This window comes from Aulonocara sp. 'chitande type north' Nkhata Bay, linkage group LG12, assembly GCF_057382095.1.
Source record: "Aulonocara sp. 'chitande type north' Nkhata Bay isolate Kocher_YH1m ecotype deep benthic linkage group LG12, A_spYH_male_GT1.1, whole genome shotgun sequence".
NCBI lineage: Eukaryota > Metazoa > Chordata > Actinopteri > Cichliformes > Cichlidae > Aulonocara > Aulonocara sp. 'chitande type north' Nkhata Bay.
The window spans coordinates 17393830-17421818 of NC_141355.1; the positions used below are offsets into that span (position 1 = coordinate 17393830).

At 40.2% G+C, this 27989-nt stretch overlaps 1 protein-coding gene across 14 annotated transcripts in view; it reads left to right on the forward strand.

Annotated features, from left to right (window-relative positions):
• Window positions 1-27989, forward strand: part of trpm3 (transient receptor potential cation channel, subfamily M, member 3) — a 147496-nt gene that overhangs the window by 87424 nt on the left and 32083 nt on the right. For all 14 annotated transcript variants that reach the window (XM_086313942.1, XM_086313945.1, XM_086313952.1 and 11 more), the window contains exons 7-9: window positions 13320-13494; window positions 13838-13961; window positions 27607-27679. In XM_086313942.1, the coding sequence (XP_086170068.1) occupies window positions 13320-13494; window positions 13838-13961; window positions 27607-27679 (372 nt within the window). The remainder of the gene's footprint in view (window positions 1-13319; window positions 13495-13837; window positions 13962-27606; window positions 27680-27989) is intronic.

Consider the following 27989-nt stretch of genomic DNA (forward strand, 5'->3'; position numbering starts at 1 on the left):
GGTGCCCCTGTGGGATCCACGTGTGCCCGGAGGTGTTGTCAAAGAAAGAAAGATTTAAAAAAAAGTGAAGGGGAGAAAACAGCAGTTAAGTTTAAATGGCCATGCTTGTGGGTTTTAGACCACATGTAACCACCAGATCTCTCTTTTTCCCCAACATAGTCCCAAACATTGCACACAACACAAGATGAAAGAAGTGTGGTGGATAGATATGCGTAATCTTCCCCTGTGGTATTTTTGTGATGTCTGGGCAATCCTGTAGCTAATCCTACTGCGCTTGTGTGTGAATATCCATGAAACAGCTATAACTATGTGACTGCCAGAAATGCTGTAGCAATCAAATTGGCTCCACAATATTCTAACATTTTGTTTAAATTATGGGAATCAGTGCTTTACAACAAATCTATGGGTGTTTTTGTCTGGTTACCCTCTTACAAAAAGGTTATAATCTAAAACAGGTCAATTTCTGTTGCCGTAAGAGCACATTTGAGTCAAAAACTGACTCACTTTTTGCTGAATATTTGATGTTAAATCTAAAAGCGGTATCTCTGGCTGTGTGTAAACAAAATAAAAGTCCTAAGACACGAAACATGGCTTCAAAGGCTGTAAATATGGATGGTTGGAGCCAGCACATTAAAACTAGAGCACTGGAGTGACACTCCATGGATGATGTAGCCCAATTTGATCTCAAGCGGGCTAGGGTAGAAAAACCATTGTACTGTAAGGACGCACAAGTACAATCAGGGAGCACTAGAGTCAATACTGAGTACTACTGTATCAATGGGCTTCTCATTAGTTAGCTAGCCAGACGAGGATGGAGCTCAGGCAACCTAGAATATTTCCCATGTGAACAGAGGTACAGATTACCCAGTGAACGTTGATAAATGAAAGTAAACAAATGTTGTTTTGGAAAAAAAAAGAACTTTATATATATATTCTCTCAGTTACTCTTACACTGGAGCATTTCTTTCTCCTGCTTTTCATTCCCAAGTAGACAATGTCAAACTGTAAGATGAGGAAATCAATAAAATGATTGGCACCATTCAACACTGTTGATTCACCGCTGCACAGCTCTTTTGATGTGTCTGTGGCCTTGGCTGTAATGCTTTTTAATCACTGCCTCACAACAGACAGAAGTGCAGAACGAGCCCGAGAGGAGAGTGGGAAAATTAATACAGAAAAAAAGGATTAAGGGCAGGGAGAGAAGGAAGAAAACTAAATAAAGTGCAAAGGAGGTAAGAAACAGCCGAAGATGCAGGCAGTGAGGCAAGGTGTTATCTGTGTTTGCTTTGATGAAAAATTGGGAGGTAAAAGGAGGAAAAACGTGGTGTGATAAAATATCAAAACAGGCCTCATCCATTAATATAGAGAAAAATAAGAGAGCCCTTCATCTTATTTGCTGCATTCATTACGTGACAATTTAAAACTGAATCCACACACCAGGAAAAAAGTTATTAATTTGTGCAAGTTTAGATGCGGTCAGTGACAATGAACGACTGGCCTTGAACGTGCCCTCTTGCTTTTCACCTAAATTACTTGGTGTATTGAAATAGATGCATTCATGTAGATACTGTGTTAACCTTCACCTGCCCTCCTATTACAGTGATTTAATTAATCACAGCACACATAAAAGAAATAGTTGGGGCAATTGAATTCAGAAGCCATAAGGCTTTGCATTGCAGATTAGCCTTGACACTGTGACCTCCATCAGCAAATATTGAATGAATTATAGTTACACTGTGGCACATGGGAAGTCAATGAGTTTGTACTGTTCTGTGTTCACTGTAAATGCCTGGACAAACTCTTTCAGAATATGATCCTTTTTAATGCCAAGTGTGCATATGGGCATCTAGAATATGAATTAGAAATGATACCATTTACAGATTGTAATAGATCAAATAAAGCACTAATAGGAGATTGAATTATATGGAAGTGTGCATAATTCTAATGATCAAATACAAATGTTTAAATTTCTTTTAAATGTTTAGAATTGAATCATTAATTCTCTTTCACAGCCTCTCTGGTCGGTGGTCAGTGAATTGGCACGGTGTGTGGATCAATAGATAATCTATTTTCAGGCAATATGAGTAAAAACTGACCAGAGACATTGTGGGGACAATTGAAGTCACTGCGGGTAAGGTGTGTTCATGCATGAATGCGTACACAAAACATGTCAAAAATGATAACCAAGAACTGCCAGAGTGTCCAACCCTGTGGTGGAGAGATAACAGAGTCAGTAGTGGGTAGGATACAAAACTTGCTCCAGGTATGGTTCCAGGTTGAGGATGTGCATGGATGACGACATGTTATGTGGTGTGGAAAGAATCTGACTGCACAATCAGTAGTGTGAAATGTAGTAAATGTATTTTGGAACAGTAGGTGGGTTAAAAACAGTGGTGGCACAGTCAGAAATGTCACAGTGGACGGGTTGCGAACCTACGGAGCCCCTCTGATGACATGGTCCAAAAAATAAATAAATTGTGGCCACAAAATACTACTTCGTGGGCACAAAATGGGTATAACGTGCTCACGAAATACTTATTTGTGGCCACGAAATACTATTTTGAGGGCACGAAATAGGTATACTGTGCGCACGAAATGCTAATTTGTGGGCACGAAACACTTGACCGATAACTGTGATCCTTCCGAGACCCCTGCAGTTGGTTGACAATAAAATCTGTCTGTAAAGCAACTGGGCACTCAATTATAATAATTGCTATATAACTTTTGCACTGTCCACTTCCTGCTGTGACAAAACAAATTTCCCACGTGTGGGACTAATAAAGCTTATCTTATCTTATCTTAATATCCTGTTTAAATGTCTCTCTGTAATAATGGTTCCTTGCATTGCCAGGCTTTTCAAAATGCATTTGTTGCTCATTTCCAGCCTAAAATAAAAGTCAGTCATACTGTCTCTGTCCATGGTGTATAGGTTTAGCCTACTCTTATGCTTATGTCTCTACGCAGCTGTCCAGGAATTGTATCAATATGGTGTGTGCACGTTATATATTTCATTGCCACAAATGCGTAATTCGTTTGCCACGTTATACTCAATTCGTGACCACAAATTAGTATTTCGTGCGCACGTTAAACCTATTTCGTGCCCTCGATATAGTATTTCATGGCCACAAATAAGTATTTTGTGGGCACGTTATACTATTTCGAGGGCACGAAGTAGTATTTTGTGGCCACAATTTATTTGTTTTTTGGACCAAGTCATCAGAGGGGTTCCGTACGAACCAGACTAATTCAGACAAAAAGCTAATTTTATTTTATTAGTAAAAAAACCCCCCAAGTTGAATAACGGTTGGTGAAACAGAATCAATCAACTCTTTTTTATTTTTCTCAAAAAATAAATACGTTTTCTTAACGGCCAATTGAATTTGTCATATAGTGTGAAGTGGAATATATCCTGGACTGTTCAGCTAAAACAGTTATTTAAACCTAAACAGTCAATTTAGAGTACTCAATTAAAGCTACAGTAAGTCAGGTATTATTTTTTAGGTTATTTATCAGGAAAAAAAAAATTTTGGACTCATAAAATGATTGGTTGAGCAACACTTGCTAATATTAGCTAGTAAGCTAATATTATATTACATTTTCACTCTGATAAACAGTTTCATTACATGTTCACATCATATGAGCATGTCCGAGTCCTGCGTTCATGTGCTACCTGCAAAGTGTCCAACAATGTTAGACCGACTTCAAAAAAAGTTTCACTAACGTTGACTAACAGCTACAAAAGCTGCAGCTAACGGAGCAGATGCTAACAGCAGACAAAACAGCAGTGCATAACAGCAAAAAAGTTCAACATATCATCAACAACTCACCTTAGTATCACTGTCATCTGACAGAAAGGAGATTCACTGACTCATCTTATTATGTTTCTTTCACAAAGTTTTTTAGCCTCCTTCAAAGTAAAGAGACATGAAAAAGACAGCGGACTCACAGCCTAGACTCACTACAGAAAAATGGTAGCCACAGTTGTTTGTCTCACAGGGGGCACCATAGGTTTGATCATGCACTTAAATTGGGACAGGTAAAAAAAAACAGATCTCACTTGACTGCAATGCACTGGCTGTTGAGAATTTACACACTGTAACTTTAAGCTACCCAGACAGAACCCACACATGCACAGGGAGAACACGCACACATGCGTGGCAGTGCAGTGGTTAGTACTGTACTACCGCTGGTTAACACTTTTTTTTTCCAGTGAAAAATCTCATTCAATTAATTTCACTCCATATTTTTCCCCTCGTTGTCCACACCTACAGACGTGGGGCCTGCCTCACAGTTTGGGAACTGTTGCTTCAGTGAAACAGGGAGAACAACATCTAATTTCATTTGAGTCATTTCAGCTGTCATTCTCATAGGGTACAGACCCTGTAAGTGGCTATTTATAAAGAATGCTTCCTGACATAGACACACTCAGAAGGGCGACACATACGTATTCATCTTGAAGAGACAGAAGCATTTATGCCATTTAAGCATCTGTCTTAAATGCCTGAGGTGATTTTATCCAGTTCAAATCAAGTTCCTCGGGGGCAAAATGCAAAATATTCTTCAGGAATATAATCAACACTTAAAGAAATGAGGCTTGAATTTATAATGGACAAGCTGTAGATGTTTAGGTACAAATCAACACACAGATCAACCCCAATTACTGTGTTTTCTGGTCAGTGAAAACACATTTTTAGCTGAGTGCTGGTGTAAAACTCACTCTGGCACATTAATTCTAATATTTCTAATAAAAATAAAAAGATATGTGATTACATCTGAGCTGCTTCAAGAAGGTTAAAGACTAAATATTTGAGATTTTGAGAGAAGCTTTGACCTTTTAGCATACCATCTGACATTTTGTTCTATAGCTTGTCAAGTTAGGTTCTCATATCTGTTTCTGATGTTTAAGTGTGTCAGTGTGTGTTGAAGGAATTTACTTTTTTTTTAAAATTTATTTTTGGTTTATTTTATTGGTGTAGGGTGGTGGTGTGAGGTGAGAAGACAAGGGCCCACATACTGTAGCACACCTCCTCCAGTCATGCTGATGCTAATTTGACACATACAAGGACAAACTCGCAAACGCCAACGCACACGCAGACACACACGCGGCGGATGAGTCATTGCTGGATCCTTAATTAGGACCATTTAAGCATGTTATGTGTATCTTGCTTACACGCTGCTCTTTACCTCGCTAATTCCTTCAGTTCCTCATTACTTCCTCGTCTTCCAGACTGGATATATATATAGAAAATTACAGCGTTGGACTCCCTCCCCCCTTTTTTTGGCTACTTCTACTTTTTTCACACTCTTTCAGAGTAGTCTCGCTCTTGAAAAGTAAGGTGTGGGCAGTGGATTAAAATTATATTTGATATATGAGAGACATGGGAGCCAAAGAGAGACTGGGGATTTTTACTCTTTGTTATCTGATATTAGCGTGTGTGAAGTGTGCATGGATACAGTCAGTACTTTGAAACAGACAGTACAAAGGTGGAATATATTATGTGTATATTTATATTATATGATATATATAAATAGGATTGAATAACTTCACTGTTTAACTATCGTCAACATCAAAGTCCAATTAAAAAAAACAAAAGCTTGTAATATTGTTGATATAAAACTTGCTACAGTTACAGAACTGAACAACAGACAGCTAAAAAGACATGAGCCTCAGTTTCTGCTGCAACATCTGGGTGGATCCATCTGGATCCATCAACAGTTCAGGCTGAGTATTCAGACACTGCATATCTACTGGGATTTTCCCACACATCCATCTCTGGAGTTCAAAATCTCCAGCTCTCTGTATATAGCAACAATAACCCAGATAACAATTTGTTACAATCAAGGTATGCATAAAAGTCGAACCTCGAAGCAGTTGGCACACAGTAGCAGAAAACCACACAGTCAGCTAAGAACAGGGAACTGAGGTTACAATTGATACAGGCTTACCAAAACTGAACAATAGACAATTAGAAAAACATTGTTTGGTCTGAATAGATAATAGATATGATTAGTAGGGTCAGAATTTGCCATTAACAACACAAAAACAGGGATTTATCCTGCTTTGTTTTATTAGTGGTTCATGCTCGTGGTGGTGTAATGATGTAGGGAATATTTTCTTGGCCATTTCTTGACCCTTATCATTTAAACACCACATCTTACCTGGATATTGTTCCTTTATGAGGCTTTATGTGTACCCATCTTCAGATAGCTGCTTCCAGCAGAATAATGCAGCATGTCATAAAACTCAAATCATGTCTGGTTTTGTGAACATGACAGCAAGTTCACTCTACTCAAATGCCATCCACAATCACCAGATCTCAATCCGATAGAGAACCTTTGGGATGTGGTGAAACGGGAGAGTCACGTCATGGATGTGCAGCTGACAAGTCTGCAGCATGTCAGTATGGACCAAAATGTCAGATGTGTGTCTCCTGCTCCTTGTCAGATCTATGCCACAAAGAGTTAAAGCAGTTCTGAAAGAAACAAACAGTAGTTTCTGTCAAGACGTTATGTGGTTTTTTAGGGTCCCACTTCAATTTTAGGATAGTTTACTGCATTTAAGGATTCAGGGAATTCCCATCATTTAAACATAGACACAAAAACCTAAGCCTAGATATAAGTCACTTTCTAAAATTCAGCAACAGTGCTACATGTTGCCAACACCTCCACATTTGTCTCTGTACCTGGATCGTGCACGCAGCATCTAAGGACTCCACAATCTACGTTTGTCTCACCCTAGCAGCACTTGTCCCTCTCCTCCTCCTTCAGTTCACTTCATCATAAACTCATCATCATATTCTGTTTGTGGCCTTTTCACATGTGTCACATGCCGTGTCTTGGCTTTTTGCGGAGCTGAAATAACTCCACACATGACTCCGCTGATGATCATCAACTGAGTGAGAGAGCACACATGATGCATTTATACAGCCGTATTTAACAATCAAAGGATTGCATTTAAAAAGTACAATCACTGTATCTCAGCAGAGCATTAGCATTTCTAAATTTAAGGATTCAATTTCAACCACATTAATATAGATGATATCCACAGACAGAGAAATATTATAGAAAAACAACGAGGTAATGTCAATACTGCTTTTCACTGACATTAGAAACAGCCTCTCTGGCAACATGCTTTAAAGCAGGGGTGGGGAACTCCAGGCCTCAAGGGCCAGTGTCCTGCAGGTTTTAGATATCACTCTGGGTCAACACACCTGACTGAAATGACTAGTTCATTACCCGGCCTCTGGAGAACTTCATGACAGATTGAGGAGGTAATTTAGCCATTTAAATCAGCTGTGTTGGCTCATGGGCACACCTAAAACCTGCAGGACACTGGCTCTTGAGGCCTGGAGTTCCCTCACCCCAGCTTTAAAGAATCTTCTCAGATGCCTGATTCATACCTCCCAATCCTGTGTATTAATGCATCGAAAACCATTTTTTCTACGTAAGATAACAGATCTTGCAGGAAACAAAGTTACTCTGTAAGGCATAGCAATTGGAGGTATAATAGCAGGAATGGTGGCTCCATGCCCGGATGGGTTGTAAGCTACTTTAGGACTGGAAGAAAAAGGTACACTCTGAATAGATGTGTTTTACAAACCAATTTTGTTTTTGTTTTTTATAACAAAGTTTTTTTTTCACAAGCTAATAGATGGTTGTCAGACTATGTTATCACTGACTTTTTATGCCTTTATTCAAAGTCCATGTCAAACATTAGGTGAAATCTGTGTTTTAAAAAATACTTAGAACACTTGTAAAAATGCAGCGCATAATATGTTCAATTTTAATGGATTTTCTGCATAAACTCAGGGACAAAAGATTGGATACATGTGAAAATTTCAAATTACATTTGTAACTTTTCTTCTTTTTGATTTTTCACAAGTTGTGTTCAAATTCACAGAAAATGTGTGACACATGAACCAACACATTTTTTAAACACATCATTTCTAAGAGTATAATCTTAGAGGAAACACGTGCTGTTTTGTTCCATTTGATAACCTGGAGACTGTAGTAAGTAATTTTTTTTTAAATTAAACAATATCTATGTGATTCTGGAAATATCATGGAAGGTCCCACCCAGAACTGACACAGATGAGCTTAAGAGGAAGATGGATTTGGCCATCAGAGCCAATCAAAACCAAGCCGCTGAACAGAAAATGGGATTAAATCTCAGCAACTGTTCCAGGTACTTAAACGAGATTTCCTTCCTACTGACTCTATTTGAAAGGTGCTGCTATGATATCAGTCATGGGATACAGAAAGCACATCATGCATCATCAGCACATTAGAATTTACCCTCTTCATTTTAACAATATGTGAAAAATACAGTTTTCCACAATGACTTATTTTGAGAGGACAAACCCAGTACTAAAAGACTGTTAATTTAAAAAAAAACAAAAAAACAATGCCAAAGCAATAAATACTCTAAAGTTTGATCCTATTTTTTTTTTTAAAGAAAGTAGGAGAAAAAAGAAAAGAAATACTGTAAATCAGAGGCCAAAAGTCATCCTAAAATGTTCCATCGACTTTAGGCTAGTTAGCCAAAAGAGAATTTGTGGTTTGTCTGTCTTTGTGACTCTATTTGTGTGAGTGGTTGTGTGTGGTTGTGTGCACACAGGCAGAATTTCCTCCTACCAATTAGCCATGACACAGCTGTGCTTTTCCCTCCTCATCTGCTCCTTGGTGGGTTTCAGTTGAACAATAATGTACTTTAGAGGGTGCAGCGTTGCCTCCAAAGCTCAGCAGTCATCAATATCAATGCATGATCTGACACTTGCGTGCACACCACACACACTCACACACACACACACACACACACACACACACACACACACACACACACACACACACACACACACACAGATAACAACAGAAATTGGCATTAAAAAAAATGGAAGAATCAAATGTAACAAGGAAGCCATTAGTCTGCTCCTCTCTCTGCTCTATTGATGTATGGTCATGAGATGTATTGTGGCACAGTGACGTTGTACCTCTTTGAAGTAGGCAAGGACCCGAAAATATTCTCTTTATGTAACTGTCCCTGTTGTAAGGCCATACAAGGCTGTGTGAGGCAAAGCGTGATGGTGGGTCGACTTCTGACTATGCACTTGCTCTTGTGTTTGCGAGAGTGTGTGCATGCCCCATGTGCGCATGCATTTGTATGTGCCTGTCGGCCTGCTTGTTTGAGAGACAGACCATGCTCTTTCCTCCGTGAATTATGCAGAGCAGGGTGAGGATGCTGGGCGGGTAGGATCAGGCAGTTACACAGCTTTTGAATTAGAAGGGTCTAAACAGCCGCCATAAAACACAACCGCATGGAGCAGAACGGGAGGAAGAGGATGAGACCGGAGTGGCAACTGAAAGAACTTTAGGAAGAGAGGATGTGAGACACAGAGGAGAGGAAGGGGGCTTGGGACGTGGATTGGACTTAGACCACTAAAAGGGGAAAGAATATAAGGGAGTAAGAGAGAATGAGACTCTGGGGTTTATAGGGTTTTATAGTGGTTTAAGGGGGGATGTTCTGTGGTCGACTATGAAATGGGGAGGAAACCATAAGAATTAAAGAGAGGAACAGACAAAAGTAGTAAATTTCTCTGAGACTTTTGTGATATAACTTTTACATAAATTTACAAATTTAACTGCAGTTTTTACAGTGTTCTCCCATATGTCTCACTGCATATAGAAAACACACCTGCAAATTATGAAATATTACCCTGAAAAGCCATGATTAAGAGACAAAGATCTCTGTTGTGAGAACAGGGATCACTAAACCACTTCCTCTGTTTCTTTCTCTCTCTCTCACACACACACACTGCACCTGTCTCTCTCGCTCTCTCTCTCTCTCTACAGGGAGTGCAGAATTATTAGGCAAGTTGTATTTTTGAGGAATAATTTTATTATTGAACAACAATGTTCTCAATGAACCCAAAAAACTCATTAATATCAAAGCTGAATGTTTTTGGAAGTAGTTTTTAGTTTGTTTTTAGTTTTAGCTATTTTAGGGGGATATCTGTGTGTGCAGGTGACTATTACTGTGCATAATTATTAGGCAACTTAGCAAAAAACAAATATATACCCATTTCAATTATTTATTTTTACCAGTGAAACCAATATAACATCTCCACATTCACAAATATACATTTCTGACATTCAAAAACAAAACAAAAACAAATCAGCGACCAATATAGCCACCTTTCTTTGCAAGGACACTCAAAAGCCTGCCATCCATGGATTCTGTCAGTGTTTTGATCTGTTCACCATCAATATTGCGTGCAGCAGCAACCACAGCCTCCCAGACACTGTTCAGAGAGGTGTACTGTTTTCCCTCCTTGTAAATCTGACATTTGATGATGGACCACAGGTTCTCAATGGGGTTCAGATCAGGTGAACAAGGAGGCCATGTCATTAGTTTTTCTTCTTTTATACCCTTTCTTGCCAGCCACGCTGTGGAGTACTTGGACGCGTGTGATGGAGCATTGTCCTGCATGAAAATCATGTTTTTCTTGAAGGATGCAGACTTCTTCCTGTACCACTGCTTGAAGAAGGTGTCTTCCAGAAACTGGCAGTAGGACTGGGAGTTGAGCTTGACTCCATCCTCAACCCAAAAAGGCCCCACAAGCTCATCTTTGATGATACCAGCCCAAACCAGTACTCCACTTGCTGGCGTCTGAGTCGGACTGGAGCTCTCTGCCCTTTACCAATCCAGCCACGGGCCCATCCATCTGGCCCATCAAGACTCACTCTCATTTCATCAGTCCATAAAACCTTAGAAAAACCAGTCTTGAGATATTTCTTGGCCCAGTCTTGACGTTTCAGCTTGTGTGTCTTGTTCAGTGGTGGTCGTCTTTCAGCCTTTCTTACCTTGGCCATGTCTCTGAGTATTGCACACCTTGTGCTCTTGGGCACTCCAGTGATGTTGCAGCTCTGAAATATGGCCAAACTGGTGGCAAGTGACATCTTGGCAGCTGCATGCTTGACTTTTCTCAGTTCATGGGCAGTTATTTTGCGCCTTGGTTTTTCCACACGCTTCTTGCGACCCTGTTGACTATTTTGAATGAAACGCTTGATTGTTCGATGATCACGCTTCAGAAGCTTTGCAATTTTGAGACTGCTGCATCCCTCTGCAAGATATCTCACTATTTTTGACTTTTCTGAGCCTGTCAAGTCCTTCTTTTGACCCATTTTGCCAAAGGAAAGGAAGTTGCCTAATAATTATGCACACCTGATATAGGGTGTTGATGTCATTAGACCACACCCCTTCTCATTACAGAGATGCACATCACCTAATATGCTTAATTGGTAGTAGGCTTTCGAGCCTATACAGCTTGGAGTAAGACAACATGCATGAAGAGGATGATGTGGACAAAATACTCATTTGCCTAATAATTCTGCACTCCCTGTATGTGTGGCAAGGAACACAAAGCACTAAGTGGGATGGATATTTTTGGTTCAGCTGCTTTTTTGTCAACTTCTCTCCCATGATTACAAAGTGACATGAAAATAGTCATGTGGCATCACAAGTATTAAATTTAGAACACTTTTTCCAATTATAGATCCAGGTTTACACAAGTAGTGAAGCCTATTTATTTTTAGATTTTTCCTCTGTTCAATACCCATCTTCTTTCCCTCTTTACTTTTTTGTCCTTTTTGAGGGCCAGGCAGTGCATCAGAGGCAACCATTTCTACCTTTTCTCATCTTCTTCTTCCTCTTTTGTGTTCTTCTGCCAGAGTATCTGTATTGTAGAGAAGTTTAGAAAATTGATTTTTAGATAGTTCCCCGATTCCTTTCAATAACTTCCATTTCTGGACCGCGAGTGCTCAAGTATCAGGTCAAACATGGAGGTGTGTTACTGCACAGAGCTGAGACTGTGAAAATGAGGAACTGTCGGGGGCTTTTCATCCAGCTAAAGCTCAAAGCATAATATGGTGTGAATGTCTGCCATATTGGTTTTCATAAAGAATTTAACTGAATTCAGTCTTATCAAACTGGGAACACATGATCTTCATACCAAATCACATAAAAGTTATAATATGGATTTTTGTTTTTTAAAAGCTTTTCCCAGCCAAGCTGTCTAAGAAGCAAGACAGCTTTTGTCCTCTGCCAGTGCCAAACTTGGTAGATCTATCTAACAGACTCCAAGTGGTTCTTTCAAATGGAGAATCCTCTTCACACACTAAGGTTAATTATGGAGTTCCACAGGGTTCCATGCTGGGACCAGTTCTGATTACAGTTTACATGTTTTCTTTTATATATATACTATAAACATATTCATCATATTGTTAATAAAAAAATTAAAAAAAGAACAAAAATAAAATTAATGTTTACTCATTTCAAAAATGCACCCTGCGACAGACTGGCGACCTGTCCAGGGTGTACCCCGCCTCTCGCCCTATGACAGCTGGGATAGGCTCCAGCGCCCCCCGCGACCCTGAAAAGGACAAGCGGAAGCGAATGGATGGATGGATGGATGGATGGATGGATGTTTTCTTTTTCCTCTAGGCATTATCATTAGAAGGCATAGCATACATCCACACTGGTATTCAAATGATATCCAGCTTTATCTATCCATGAAGCCAGATAATACACACCGATAGTTAAACTAAATGGTTTAAAATGGTTTAAAGGCAAAAAGACCCTATTTGAGGAAGCACAAAGAAATTGCAGCATGTGTTGGTATTAGCCTTAAAAATAGTTCTGGTACCAGAGGTTCCAGGGCTGAGTCTTCATTGATATATGAGTCTTTTTTTCCTTTAAGCTTGACTCAGTGCAGTCCTTCACACGCTTTGGTTTCTGTCACTTCCACAGTCACATTAACATCACCCTAAAAATTATTTTTTCCATTGTACTTTGTGAGATTTTGTTTTATTCAACTCCCATTGTGTTTTATGTGCTTTTGCAGCTTTTTTCTATTTCTGGGTGTTTTCTGAAGTTGCAGTGCTTTTGACCTCTCAGGGTCACCGTACAGATTATAGTCAGAAAGCATATCACATGGTTATTAGATTTTGAAACCGTCGAAAAAGGAAACCAAACAGGAAGCGTGATCATATATCAAACATTGTTTTTATGTGCTGACACTAAACTGAATATATATATATTGTTGCCTGAAGTTTTTTTTTTCTTGAAAGCCTCATTTGACTACCAAATCAGTGCTTACAGCGCTTTAACTATAATTATACTGTACATATTTACATGGAGTTCATAGCTAAGCTGAACTGCTTGGCTGCCTATGGCTGCTTGTAGCTATATTTCTGTTTTGTTCTTTTATTCTTTCACTCTTTACCCTCCTGTTTCTCCTGCTGCCACTTGTTTTCACGTGTAGGTATCGGTCAGGGTGTGCCAGTGGTGGCACTGATCGTAGAAGGGGGTCCTAATGTGATCTCTATAGTGCTGGAGTACCTCAGGGACACTCCTCCAGTTCCTGTGGTGGTGTGCGACGGCAGCGGCAGAGCCTCTGACATCTTGGCCTTCGGACATAAATACTCAGAGGAGGGAGGGTAGGCACTCACATGTACACATTTTACAGGAGTGGAACGGCAAGCATGAATAGCGTATGAAAAAATTGGATGCACTGTAGATGTCAAGGGATTGTTTTAGATCAAAATATCTTTGAATATTTATGTGAGTTTGTATGCAGAAACTTGGGGAAAAAAATGAAACTTGCTTTAATAAAACACAAATGTGAGAATTTGTATTTCAACAAAGACTCAAGAGATTTGGTAGCTAAGAGTTCCAGTCAGCCTTGGTTTAACCTTCTGATATAATTTGCCTGTTTTCCTGTCACTCTGGCCCCGTTCTTGATACTCTCTTTTCTTTTTCCACACCTTTCTGCCTCTGCAGCATAATTAATGAGTCTCTAAGAGACCAGTTGCTGGTGACCATTCAGAAGACTTTCACCTACAGCCGCTCACAGGCTCAACATCTGTTCATCATTCTCATGGAGTGCATGAAGAAGAAGGAACTGGTGAGTCACTCCTTCTCAAACACTCCTTATGCATTTGCACATATACATTGTGGTAAACACATTGATGCAGAGCTGCAAATGCATATGTGCAGATGGAGGAAATGCAAGCTGATGAACAAAATATACATGATACATTAAAGCACAAGCAACCTGACACAGAAACACACAACATTCAGATACACTATTAAACAATTTATAACATAGTTATCACTATTCACCTCTGTAAAGATGCCCCAAAATGAACAAATATGGATTTGTCTAATGAAATGTTTACATCTTGAAACTGAAGCACTTATTTCTCCATCTTTTATGTATGTAAATCATGTAATGTCAAGTCAATGTAAATGTATTCAGATGACTTTCAGGACCAAATGGCCTTCAACTTGAGAATCTGTGCCCCCTTTTAAAGCATTCCACCAGAACAAATGTCTTGTGAAGGAATGCAGTCACACACATCCTTTACTCCTGGGAAGGAGTCCCAGTCCCTTTGAGAGCAGTCGCATGACGCAAAGGTCTTATTAATGCTGTTAAATACTGTCTGTGGAGTAGGAATGTCTATCTGTGTGTATCTGTATATAATTATGTCTACACATCTACTAATGAAAAGTCATTTGCACTGCTCAATTCTTTAGCAAAAATAGAGAAAATTTGCATAACTTTCTGAAATGTGTTAACAGTGAACATTATTGAATGTTCCTGAAAAACCCAACCTAAATGTTCCTAATGAAAAGAAATGACACCACTGGGCAGCCTATTACATACACTGCTATACCCAAGGACTCTGTAGTGGTCCAACTCAACTGTGCATCCTGTTCCTGAGAACATCAGCTTAACTTTAAAAAGTTATTTTAAGCCAAAACGCACAAATTAACCAGAATGTTTTGTTAATAAATTGCAAATGTGTTCAAAAGACTGGATCATAAATGAGGAGGTCAGTAAAGCAAGGCAGCTGGTATAGTGTAGTGTTGTGTTAGTTGTAGTTATATGTTTATGCTCTGTCTAATGGTTTCTGTTTTTATTTTTTTAGTTATATCCAGTAAAAAACATTTTTAAAAAATCTGACATTTACTTCCTCAACATTTATTTCTAAAGCTATTTAAATCTTACTGAAGACAGACAGGTGAGAGTTATTGCTCAGACTAAGTAATTTCACTTCAGTTTTGTATTGAAATCAAATATTATACAGTACAGGGCAAAAGGCTTGAGCCACTGCTTATGTCTTTTTTCTTTTCCAGGAAAATGGGAAAATGGTGCAATGATTTATTGAAACATGTGCAAATTGTACGGTATGCAATATAAAATTCTAATGAGATGGAAAATCGATATTTGGTATGAGCTACCCACTCACATATATGCAATTGTGGCAAGGCTTGCAGTTTTGCAGGTTTGATAAGACATGCTGCGAGTAAAAGTGTACCACAATGTTACACCCAATCTACATGCACTCCTGCACAACCTTACACTCACTTTACAGCATAACACTGCAATATATTCACTCTGATACAAAAACACCCAGCAGCAGTACTAAGTCATTTGCTACTTGGTTGCTTTTGCCCCAATTTGGTTTAAACATAGTTCACTAGATGCTTTGTAAGGAAGGGAGTGTTTGCCAGATCAGTGATTTTTGGGACTGCTGGCAGATCGTGGCATTTTGCCTTTTAATTTGTAATCAGTATCATGCACACACACACTTTTCTTTACTTTAGTAAAATGCTTGAGCTTGAATCCAACACATATTTTGTGATTCAGTCAGTGTAATAATTACATTAAGTCAAAATCTATAGATATAGTACATGCACACACATAGTATACATGTAGCATTTTTGCAGGCAGCTCAGCTTTGGTCATGGCTGTGCAGCGTGTAAGTGGATTGATTACACTCTCAATGGGGTTCCAGTGGCTGACTGATCCTCAAATTAATAGATCCTCTGAACATAGTATACAAAAGCAGAACAATGACATGTGAATCATTCAGCAGGAGCAACTGTAAGGCCCAGATAATCCAACGCAGCCTCTCCCCGAACTCACAAAACTGTTATAAAAAGGGCATCTTTGCAGTGCTGTCAGTCCACAAACAGGACAGTCATTGTGATCTCCACACTACTGGATGACTTAAACATTTATATAGCAGCTGTCAGTTCACCAGATGCACAGGTTAGTCCAGATCAAAGCATTTCACAGGTTATTGACAAACTAGTAATTAAAGCTTGAAACCAATCTAATAAAAGAATGAAAGAAAATAAGAGCGCAAGAATAATTAATTTTATTTATGCTCTCACACACAATAAAACAATCCCTCAATAAAAAAATAAAAAAATAAAAAAAATCATAAAGTGAATATAAAAATAACTGAAAATGTGAATTAAAGGATTTCAAGGTAAAAAAAAATAAAAAATATATTACCAGAAATAATTAATAATAATAATTCTAATAATTCTAAAAATATATATAAATAAAATTAAATAAGCAAATTGAATGAGGTAAGTAATTTCTATAAACCACACTAAAAAGCCAGCATAAAGAGGTACTTTTGTTTTTTAAAGACTTCCAGCTGCTCTCAGATCCTCTGGCACACTGGCTTGGGGCAAAAAAAAATATGCTAAAAGCTGTCTCGCTGAAGGTTTTTCTTCTGCACTTTGGAACAACTGAAGGACTTGTGCCAGAGGACACAATGAGGAGACTTCACTCAGGCAAGTCTGCTGGACCAGACGGAGTGAGTCCCCTTGTCCTCAAGGCCTGTGCCCCCCAGCTGTGTGGAGTCTTTCATAAACTGTTTATGCTGAGTCTGAGTCTGCAGAGGGTCCCGGTGATGTGGAAGACATCATGCCTCGTCCCTGTACCAAAGACGCCTCGTCCCAGTGGCCCCCAGGATTACAGGCCCGTGGCACTGACCTCCCACATCATGAAGACCCTGGAAAGGCTCATCCTGGACCAGCTGCGACCCATAGTAAGACCACATCTGGATCCCCTTCAGTTCGCTTATCAGCCTCGTCTCGGAACAGAGGACGCCATCATCTACCTGCTCAATCGTGTCTACACCCATCTGGACCAGCCGGCGAGCACTGTGAGGGTCATGTTTTTTGACTTTTCCAGTGCTTTCAACACCATCAGGCCGACCCTCCTGGGTGATAAGTTAGCAGCGATGCAGGTGGATGCTTCTCTGGTGTCCTGGATTGTTGATTACCTGACAGGAAGACCACAATATGTACGTCTCCCACAGTGTGTGTCTGACAAGGTGATTAGCAACACAGGGGCACCACAGGGGACTGTCCTCTCCCCCTTCCTCTTCACCCTCTACACCACAGACTTCAGCCACTGCACAGAGACCTGCCATCTTCAGAAGTTTTCTGATGACTCTGCGGTGGTTGGATGCATCAGCAGGGATGATGAGACAGAGTACCGGGCTGTGGTCGACTCCTTTGTCACGTGGTGTGAGCAGAATCATCTGCAGCTCAACGTGGCAAAGACCAAGGAACTGATCGTGGACTTCAGGAAGACCAGGAAACACTTGACCCCTGTTTCAATCCAGGGGGTCAGTGTTGACATTGTGGAGGACTATAAATACCTTGGAGTACACATTGACAATAAACTGGACTGGGCTAAAAACACCACAGCACTTTACAGGAAGGGCCAGAGTCGTCTCTATTTTTTGAGGCGACTGAGGTCCTTCAACATCTGCCGGAAAATGCTGAGGATTTTCTATGAGTCTGTTGTGGCCAGTGCGATCCTCTATGCTGTTGCATGCTGGGGGAGCAGGCTGAGGGTCGCAGATGCCAACAGACTTAATAAACTGATCCGTAAGGCCAGCAATGTTGTGGGGATGGAGCTGGACTCCCTCAAGGTGGTGTCGGAGAGGCGGATGCTGTCCAAGATAAAGACAATGTTGGATAACACCTCCCACCCACTCCATGACATGTTGGTCAGTCACAGGAGCTCGTTCAGTGAGAGACTGAGATTACCGAAAAGCACCACTGAACGACACAGGAAATCATTCCTGCCTGTGGCCATCTCCCTGTACAACGCATCCACTTAACACACTGTTTGCTGCTACAACTACACATGTTTCTTTTCCAAATATTTATTTATAAGTGACTTATGTATGTATGTATATATATGTATATATTGTACTATTCTTAGTTAGCGTATTGTCTGTCTTGTCTTAATGTTGGTTTAAAATGGAGCACTGTAACAAAAAATAATTTCCCCCAGGGATCAATAAAGTATTCTGATTCTGATTCTGATTCTGATTAAGAGTCATACTGCTTCAGACTAAGTATACGAGCCATAAATACTGAAGCAATTCCACGAATTTCTTTAAACCAAGTTAAAGAATTTTAAAATAATACAGAAACTGACAGGCAACCAAAGTAAGGTCTTAAAGTGTTCTGTCTTTAAACACTTGACTGCAGAGTTTCTGAATCACCTGCAGTCAAGTTATAACAGCATTTGGGTTTAGCAGAACATTCCAGTCCTGTTTGATATACACACATCCATAAGTTTCTCTGTGTCACTTAGATAGAAAATATTTATGAGCTAATAAAAGGAAGATTAGGAAAGAGACCCTACACAAGATCTAAGTTAAAGATTTTTGTTTCCTGCTTGTTGGCTTGGGGCAAGTCCAGGAGAATTCTTTTTTTTTTTACTTGTTTCACTCTCTGAACTTAAGAACCTATAAATAAACATTTATTTTGGTTCACTTTTATCCAACTTGAGCTTTAATGAGTTTGATGATATCTGGACAAAAATATATAAAACACAATTTGAAATGCAACCAATTGGTCGTCATCAGATGCAGGGGTAATAAACCTTCTGTGTAAACCTGTGCGTGTAACTGATGCATCTTTAGGCTTAATGGAAGAAAAAACTAAACCGAAAGACATAATCATCCTTGGCTTGTAATCTTAACAGTGCAATTCAACATTTATTAAGGACATAAAAGTTTGATTAAAAAAGTTGACTTTTGTATTTCCCAGCAATTTCTGCATCTCTCATAAAAGTGTCGTTTTTGTAGCCCATCTGCCATACAGAGAGTATCAAAGGTGTTTTTTTGAAAGGAGAGAAATGGATATGGTTATCTCTCTGCTGCCTATTACCTTTCTGTTTCTCTTACTGTGATGATTTTACCACCCTCCTAACTTGCCAAACTAATAGGCATCACATGAGCTTCCCCTCCACTCGCGCTCACAGCATGTCTCTGTAGAATACATTTCAGGCTGCATTTTTCAGCTGCTTTCTTCACGAGTATATGACAGAACAGATGCTTCCCTATTTCTGCCCAGCTGCCTATAAAGACATCGTAATAGTTCACGTTCACTTGCTGTAACCACTAACCTAAAGTGTATTTTTAGCTCTCCGGGCTTTTCTTCACCATGTGTTTTACAAATACAGTATAATTATTGTGTTGTGTGTTTTGAGCTCTGCCAAACACAACCGATCTGCAGCTCAGTAATATACCTCCAGCTATACATCCAGCTTTTCCACTAACCTGCTTCTTATGTGATGCTTTGAGTATAGACTGAAAACTCTTAACTTTATTGTACCTTTAATAATGAGTTTTGACACCTCAGTATATATCAATAAAAAGGTGTTTTGACAACCATTAGAAGGATCCAGGTTTTTCCAAGAGCAGCTACATAAGAAGAAACCACCCCCACTAACTTCTGATGATGCACACCCAGGTATTTGTTCTGTAAGCAGGCTTGAAATGTGATAGAAACCGTTCACTTTTCTAAGGAAATATTTGAAACTCAAATTTTCTTTTCTAGCCATATGCAAACTGCACAAAAACCACTCACTTGATAACGATAGAAAGATAGAAAGCTGTGGTACATCTCTCCTTAAAGATCTGTCTGTATGTGAACTCTGCAGAACCACAAACTATTACAATTACTATTTACCAAGTGCACTAAGTATAATATAATGTGGTATTACGGTGATTATTCGGCACCCATAGAATTAGGTAGTATCCAACACCCACGGGAGTAGTCAGATCACACAACAAGCTTGTCGTCATATCCGAAGCAGTAGCGAGTTAATCCTGAGTCTTTGCACTGGTCTGAAAGGGGCAAGTGTGGAAGAGAAAGACAAAGAACAATTGTGAGTCTATATGGCTCTCTGTCAGAAGGCCTTTGCTTTGATTTTTGACTCTGTGGCAGAGACACCCAAGTAGAAAAGATCTAGACCGCAGGTGACTGGCTGTGTGTGTGTGTACTGAAGAGGTCTAGTGAAGAGAAACAGGAAGACCAAAGAAAGGCTGTGTCTTATTTTGCTTTACCTTATTTCCAGCATGTTGGTTTATTTATGTGGACAGTTTGTGCTTCAGTCATTTTCTTGTTGGCTCTCTTTTGTTTATTGCACTTAATGTTTTTTACACTGCATGAAGAGGGCCTAAAGTACACACTTTTTCAAGACATTTTTGCCACGCTGGAATGAAGACAAGGTAGTTTAGTGGTAAAGTTAATCGGTGACTAATATGCACCTTTTGAGTTAGATGTAAATTGCTCTCACATGAAATTTATTGCATACACTCACCAGCCACTTCCTTTAGTTGCGTCTTGTTTGTATTGGGTTGGATACGCTTTTGCTTTCAGACCTGTTTTAAATCTTCATGACATAGATTCAACAATCTGCTGGGAGGACGCCTCAGCGTGGACTCAACTCGAAAGTGGACTTTCTGGCAGAGGTGTGGACTCGAGTCACATGACTTGGACTCGAGTCAGACTCGAGTCATTAATTTTATGACTTTAGACTTGACTTGAAAAAATGTTCTAAGACTTGTGACTTGACTTGGACTTTTACACCAATGACTTGGGACTTGAATTGGACTTGAACCGGTTTACTTGAAAAGACTTGATATTTTACCCCAAATATAAAATTTAACATGCATATTATATAGAGATTGAAAATGTGAGGTCATTCACGGGTAGAACCGCAAAGGATTCTGGGAACTCGTGGCAAGCGGTACTAGCGCACGCAGGCTTTCAATTAAAATCAGTTATACAGCGATAAAAAGAAACACAAAAATGTCAAGAAGCTGTTGTATTATTAACTGCAATAGCCGGTCGCATGACAGCCATGGGAAGCCGACGGGTAAAGAGATCGGTTGTTATCGGATTACGTCGTTGAAGAGAAATTGTTCAAGCCATGTTTCCGAAGTAACAAAGACGCGACGGATGGCCTGGATTGCAGCCATTCAAAGACCAAATATAACGTCCCAGAACACTCCAGCTCACAGGTTAGTCTGCTCCAAGCATTTACACGAAGGTCAGTGTTTTTTAGTAGTTAATACGTCATTTTCATAACATAATTGGTGATATAGGTTACAAGCAAGTCTGGCGCTGAACAGAAATTGTCGCGCTATGCTCCTTTATTTATTGTGCATAAATAGTGAATTGTCCTGACACAATATTGCGTTTCGCTTCTGTTATTATGGTACATTGACAAAAACATATACTTTTATTCACAGGATAAAACAGGTTTTTTGTATCACTAATTGCCCAGTGCGATTACAGACTGCGGTAAAGTGAGCCGTCATTTGTGAGCCGCGGTCAAGCCAGCCGCCTCCTATCCGCGCGGTGATTACAGCATACAATATTGTTGTCACTGCTACATTTCTGTGATGCTACCAGAAATTATTTCCACTACTAATTAATTACCGTTGAGCTCAAAGGTCCTATTAATAAACGGTTAAGGAATGTGTATTTATGACGACAATTTGTGAGACTGGTAAACTTATGATACGTACGATGGTCTTTCGTTCTACACGGTGCATTTCAAGGTCCTGCACCCATCCGTCGGTAAACTGTACCTGGGCTTGTTGCAGTGACCTGAAGTTACTAAACTTCATGAGTGTATGCACTCACTCCAAGAACCGTATAATTATAAATATGCATATAAATATGCTAAGATGAGATAGCTGACTTCATCTAACTAGCAAATGTTGTCCAGGCTACGTTGGTGATACAGTTTTTTTTAATGTGTATGATATTTTTGTCATGCGATTTTAAAGCTGGTCCTACAACCGCATCCAAGAATAACATGCAGCTTATCTCAGAACTGTCGGTGAAAATTATTCTTGGAGCTAGGTTTAATTGAGCTGCATTTTAAAGAGGTGCAATTTCACAATTTGTGTATATTTTCTAAGTTCACTATTTTGTCATGTGTTGAGAAAAACACAGATTTTAAAATTACATGGTCTAATATTTACATTTAGCATAACTGCAACATTATTTTTTCGTTTTTTTTTTTTAAAGACTCGAAAGGACTTGAAATTCAAAGTTTCAGACTTGTGACTTGACTCGGACTTTTACACCAGTGACTTGAGACTCGACTCTGACTTGCCTGACATTACTTGAGACTTGACTTGAGACTTGAGGATAAAGACTTGAGACTTACTTGAGACTTGCAAAACAATGACTTGGTCCCACCTCTGCTTTCTGGTCCACGTTGAGATGATGGCATCTCACTGTTGCTGCAGATGTGGGATATGTAGAAGCCATTTGAATGCAGTGAACTCACTATCATGTTCAAGAGACCAGTTTAAAGTTTTTTGGGCCTTATAGCATGGCACCTCATAATGCTAGAAGTAGCCATCAGAAAGGTACACTTTGGCCATAAAGGGATGCATGTGGTCAGCAACAACACTCAGGCTGACTGTGGTGTTTGAACAAAGCTCAGTTGGTACTAAGAAGCCAAACGTATGCTGAGAAAATATCCCCCATACCCTCAGGCCACCAGCATCTGTGTGATCTATACAAGGCAGGGTGGATCCCTGGTTTCGTGTTTCCTGTTTCCATTTCCTGTTCTTAACTGACAGGAGTGGCACATGTGTGGTCTTCTGCTACTGTGGGCCCTTCTTCACTTGTGCATTCCGATTCTGCATACCTTGGTTGTTGCAAGTGATCTTTGAGTGATCCTTGACTTCCTATCAGGTCAAAGCAGTCTGGCCATTATCTCTGACCTCTGATCAACATGTCAGTTTTGCTCAGAGAACATCTGCTCACTGGATATTTTCTCTTTCTCACACCCTTGTCTGTAAACCCTAGAGATGGAGGTGTGGGAAAATCCCAGTAGATCAGCAGTTTCTGAAACACTCAGGCCAGCCTATCTTGCACTAACAACCATACCATGTTCAAAGTCACTTAAATCATCATTCTTCCCATTCCAAACCTGAGTTTGAACTTCAGCAGGTTATTTTGACCATATCTATATGTCTACATGCATTAAACTGCTGGCATTGGCTGATTAGCTATTAGCATTAATGAGCAGTTGAACAGGTGTAGCTAATGAAGTTTGCTGGTGAGTGCATAATAAATGCATTGACAGACGTCAAGCCATATCTCACTTTTTAAAGTGTCTTGGTGAAGAATAAGATTTAGATAGGTGGGGGGTCCTTAATATATATCACTGCAGCGTAGTTGCATGAAAGGATTCACCTCAGACTTCCCAAATTTATCTTTATTGTAACTCACACTGCTGTTAGTGCTTTACAACCCACAGGCTTTTTAAAATGTCATTATTCTGGACAGAATAACTGGACAGAATTAATCTCTGCCTTTGAAATAAAATGAGGGTCAGGCCTGTCTGCTGGGTGGTTTTCTGGGGGACTTATTTCCTATAAGACTTAGAGACATTTGGGATTGGTCAACATCTGTCCAGCATTTCAGATGAATTAGGAAGCCTTTCAGGCATTTATATCAAGCTAACAAATGCTCATCAGTTATAACCGCTATCACCCGTTTTCTCTTCCTCCCTGTCCTGCATGTAGCACTCTGCAGTAATAGTAGAGCTGGTAAGCTCTGAGAGAAACTGTAGCATAACCATAAATAACTGCAAAATAGCTCTTAAGGGCACTTAAATGTGGGAAATACATCAAATGCTTTAATTGTTTATTTATGCATTTTTTTTCTGTTGTTGATCTTGGTTGATGATAAATATCTCACACTTGTGACTTTAGTGACATGAACACATGACAGGACATAGTGCTGAGCCACCCATAAAGTGGTGTTTCTTGCTTTCATGGCACCAACCAGAAGAGATTTAAGGCTGAAGCACAAAAAAGAGTTTATATTAAACTGCCAACTACATATTTTTTACTTATTATTGCTGTTCTGTATCATTAATCTTTTTATCATCAGTGTCATTATTTTCTTATGTATTATATTAAATTCTCTATCAGATGAACATTAAAACCACCTGCCTTATGAAGTCTAGGTGAACCAACAGTGCTTTGGACATCACATCCCACAGTAACATCCACATGAATGGCAGAACCCTGGGATTCCCAGCAGATCATTGCATTGTAACGGGATGATGGGACTAGACACTGACTGTGTCAGTTGGGTTAATGTTGTGTGATTGGTGTGATTACTGCACCCCCCCCCCCCCCCCCCCCCCCCCCCACACACACACACACCCCAGCCCACTTGGCTCTCAGAGTATGTCCAAGCTTTGTATAAATAAAAGTAAAACCATCTCTGTTTCTTTAATTCGGATTAAATATTGAGGAGGAACCACCAGCCCACAATGTTCCTCCACAGTCCTGACAAGAGATACTAAGAAAGAGTAGGAGGAAAATGAGAGCAAACGAGCGACTTAAATAGACCATGAGGGAGAGGGAGAGAGCAAGTGGGAGGGAACATGGTAGGGACAGATGGAGGGAAAGAGGAGGGGATGTAGGGAGGGATGAGGCAGGGGGGGAAATGGTTTGGCTATATAGCAAATGGGAAATGAGGTACGCAGAGAGTTTGAGGCACAAACAGAGGGAGACAATTCCTTGGTTCATTATCAGCAGGGCAGTTTATCAGTTTAAAATTTCATGAGTAGAGAAACTTATTTCCCTCGTTCCTCTGTTTCTCGCTGTACTGAAAGCTATTGGTTTATGGTTTCTCCCAGAAAGACAGAAATATACATGTAAATAATTTATGGTTAAAATTCATCCAGATGAAACCATTAGCAGAGTTTTGTCAGACTTGAACTTTTACCATTGTTATTGCATGAGCCGCAGAAGACGATTCAGAAACCCGTGATTGTGTGTTTGGCCAGTGTCAGCAGGATCTTTGCCTGTTAAATGAAGATGAATGTTTTGCAATCAGCTCAGCTCGCTGGAGTATGAAGAGCTGTTTTCTGATCCTCAGGGTATGCAGCATAGCACCTCTGAAGATGCAAGAATCCTGCCTGTTCCTCTTTAATTTCACATATCAATCTTCAATTTGCCAACACAACATCTCGCTCCTTCTGGCTTCCATTTGCTTCACGCACGCTTCCTCTTTCCTGCCGCCTTTTCTCTCAATCCCTGCCTCCACTTGTCTCCCTCTTCTTGTCATTAATGCGTCTTTTCTTAGTTCCTCTATTCTTGTCAAAAGACAGCTGGAATCCACAACAGATGGGTGAATTTATGCCTTGAGTGGAAGAGCAAAAATATTGAAACTGTGTCTACCACTGTGCTAAAGTTGTTTGCTCCCAGTAAGTACTCAAGAGCGTCTTTCAGTGTATGAGGTGAGAAAAAGGAAAAGCTGCCTGTTTACTTTCGCTCACATTTATTGATGACTCTCTGTGGGATTGCTGAGATTAAAGCAGCCTTGCATTGTCTCAGAGGATATGTAGCTCAGCTTCTGAGCAGCAGTTTCCCAGCCATAGCAGGTAGCTCATATGCACGGGGTCACCTTGGGGATGTAATTGGAGGGAGTGACGAGGGATGAGGCAGTGGGCAAAGGATGAAGGGGCAGCATGCCAGTGAGAGGCTGCTGTAAGATTAGTGATTGACAAAAAGATGCTGGGTGGAAGAGAGAGCAGAAGCTATAATCATCGTTCATCTACCACATTATCTTTCATTGTAGTCCTGAAGGAATTTGACCTAGAGTCGTGTGTGTGTGTGTGTCAGGGAGTGATTGTAGGGGAATTCTTCAACCCACTAATGATAACTACAGGGTATAATGGACAAAAAGCCAGATTGGTTGAAATTAGACACGCACCCAAACACACCCTTAACAGCTGTAGATCTAGCTGCCCTCTCTGCCTTCAGATATTCTTTCCCTTTTGTCAGTATGAGCAGTTCTTTCTGTAAATCATGTTGTCAGAAGGTCACACATTTCACATACGCCATTTGACTTTTTCAAGCCTCTACACAGGAGCACAGATGAGACTAATCAGTCTCTTAAACTCATAGTCATGCACGCACACTTGGAAAGACTTTAACATGGGATCTACAGATGGCTCCCTAAATGTGTTGTCAGTGTCTATTAGAGTGCAGGCAATGAGTCTGGCATTGTGGCAAATGATGCTCAAGCCACTGGCCACACTATGAAAATGCACACAGGTGCACTGTAACTCCAGGAAGCTAATGAAATTACGCTCTGCACCAGCGACTCACTGGTATCAAGAAGATCTCAATCGATACCTTTACATCTCATTACACTTCTATTTCACCTCCGGAAAGACCCCATGATTAGATGGGCACATGACCACCACATGCACATGAGCATGCACGCACCTAAAAGCTACCCTTATTAGCAATTCGTTTTTGTTCAAATGAGCAAAGAGCCAATATAAACAGATAATGTAAAATATCAATGTGGACTTGAATTACTTGTGTTCACTTAGTGTGAAAGCGGGAACGAGATATAGAGGGATAAAGAGGAGGGTTAGCCTACAACATTGCAGCATTGCCCAAGGGATGCAGCGGCAACAGCAGCAGCAAAGACTGCGGATTCCTGGAGCCCCACGAAATGAAGGCATTTGGGGTGGGGGTGTAGATGGGAAAGAAGATGTGCTGCGGGGAGGGAGGTGGGAGGAGATGGATGGCTGGTTGTAAGGGATAAGAGGAATAGCTCATCAAGCATTCAGAACACGGATTCTCTCATGCTCCCACAAGGTGCCTTTCACACATGCACACATATGAGCACGTGGGCCCACACGCTAACGCCATTACGTGTGCGCTGTTGCTATTTCTGACTTTTAAAAAAATCAAGAAAACCCACAGCATTTCTCAAATTACCCTCTCAGCTGACTTTAGCTCGCATCCATCGCACCATTTGTTCATTCTCACACATGATATAAAATATGCAGCAAATAAAGATCTAAACTGGGCAGTGAGTAAAATATTCCCTTTAAGCCTAATCCGAAAAGTGTACGACACAGCGGAAAAAAAGACCAGAATGAACTGTGTTGGGGGAAAAAACCTGCAGTTCTTATTCATTTGAACCTCCTCCCTTTTGTGTTTTTACTCGTTCTCCTCAGTTGCCTCCTCAGCAAATCCCTTCATTCCCTCTTTCCAGTGAACAGGCTGCTTGTGGAGTTCTCTCTATAAGAGCCAAGAGAGAGGGGGACTACCGTACAGTACATGAGAGGATTTCGTCAGCTCTCCCCTTTTCCTCCACCAAGCACCTCAGCAGAAGTGTTTTTAGTGAAGCAGTTTAATCCAGCAAATAAGAGCACACACGATGTAGCTATATTACTTTCTTTATATGCTATGAGCATACATTAAGACATTTGCTCCAACAAGAATCACATGACTCAAAACTAAAGCTGCTTTGCTTTCACAGGAACAACCTCACCTCACTCCCAGACGCTCTCGCTTTTCTGTCTCCTTGACTTTCTTCTGTGTGTGTGTGTGTGTGTGTGTCATTGTCTGGTCATTGTCTCACAGATAACAGTTTTCCGGATGGGATCGGAGGGTCATCAAGACATTGACCTTGCCATTCTCACTGCGTTACTCAAAGGTGAGTATGTTGGTACGTGTGTGTGTTTGGTGTTTGTTGAAGCATGAGTCCACAGTGAGTGACTTCAATTTCACTCCTCAAATGTTGTTATTTGGCAGTTTCTTTACATGAAGGGAAGATGACTGTTTCAGAAAGCGTTCCTTCCTCATACACTGTTCCAGTTAGTTGCTCAAATCACACAGGTTTCTGTGGTTACACCTCATAGCTCTGGAATAAAACACAGAGAAATCTGTCTGATCTCATCAGCCAGTCACATGGCAGCAACGCAATGCTTTTAGGTGTGTAGACAGAGTCAAGACGACCTGCTGAA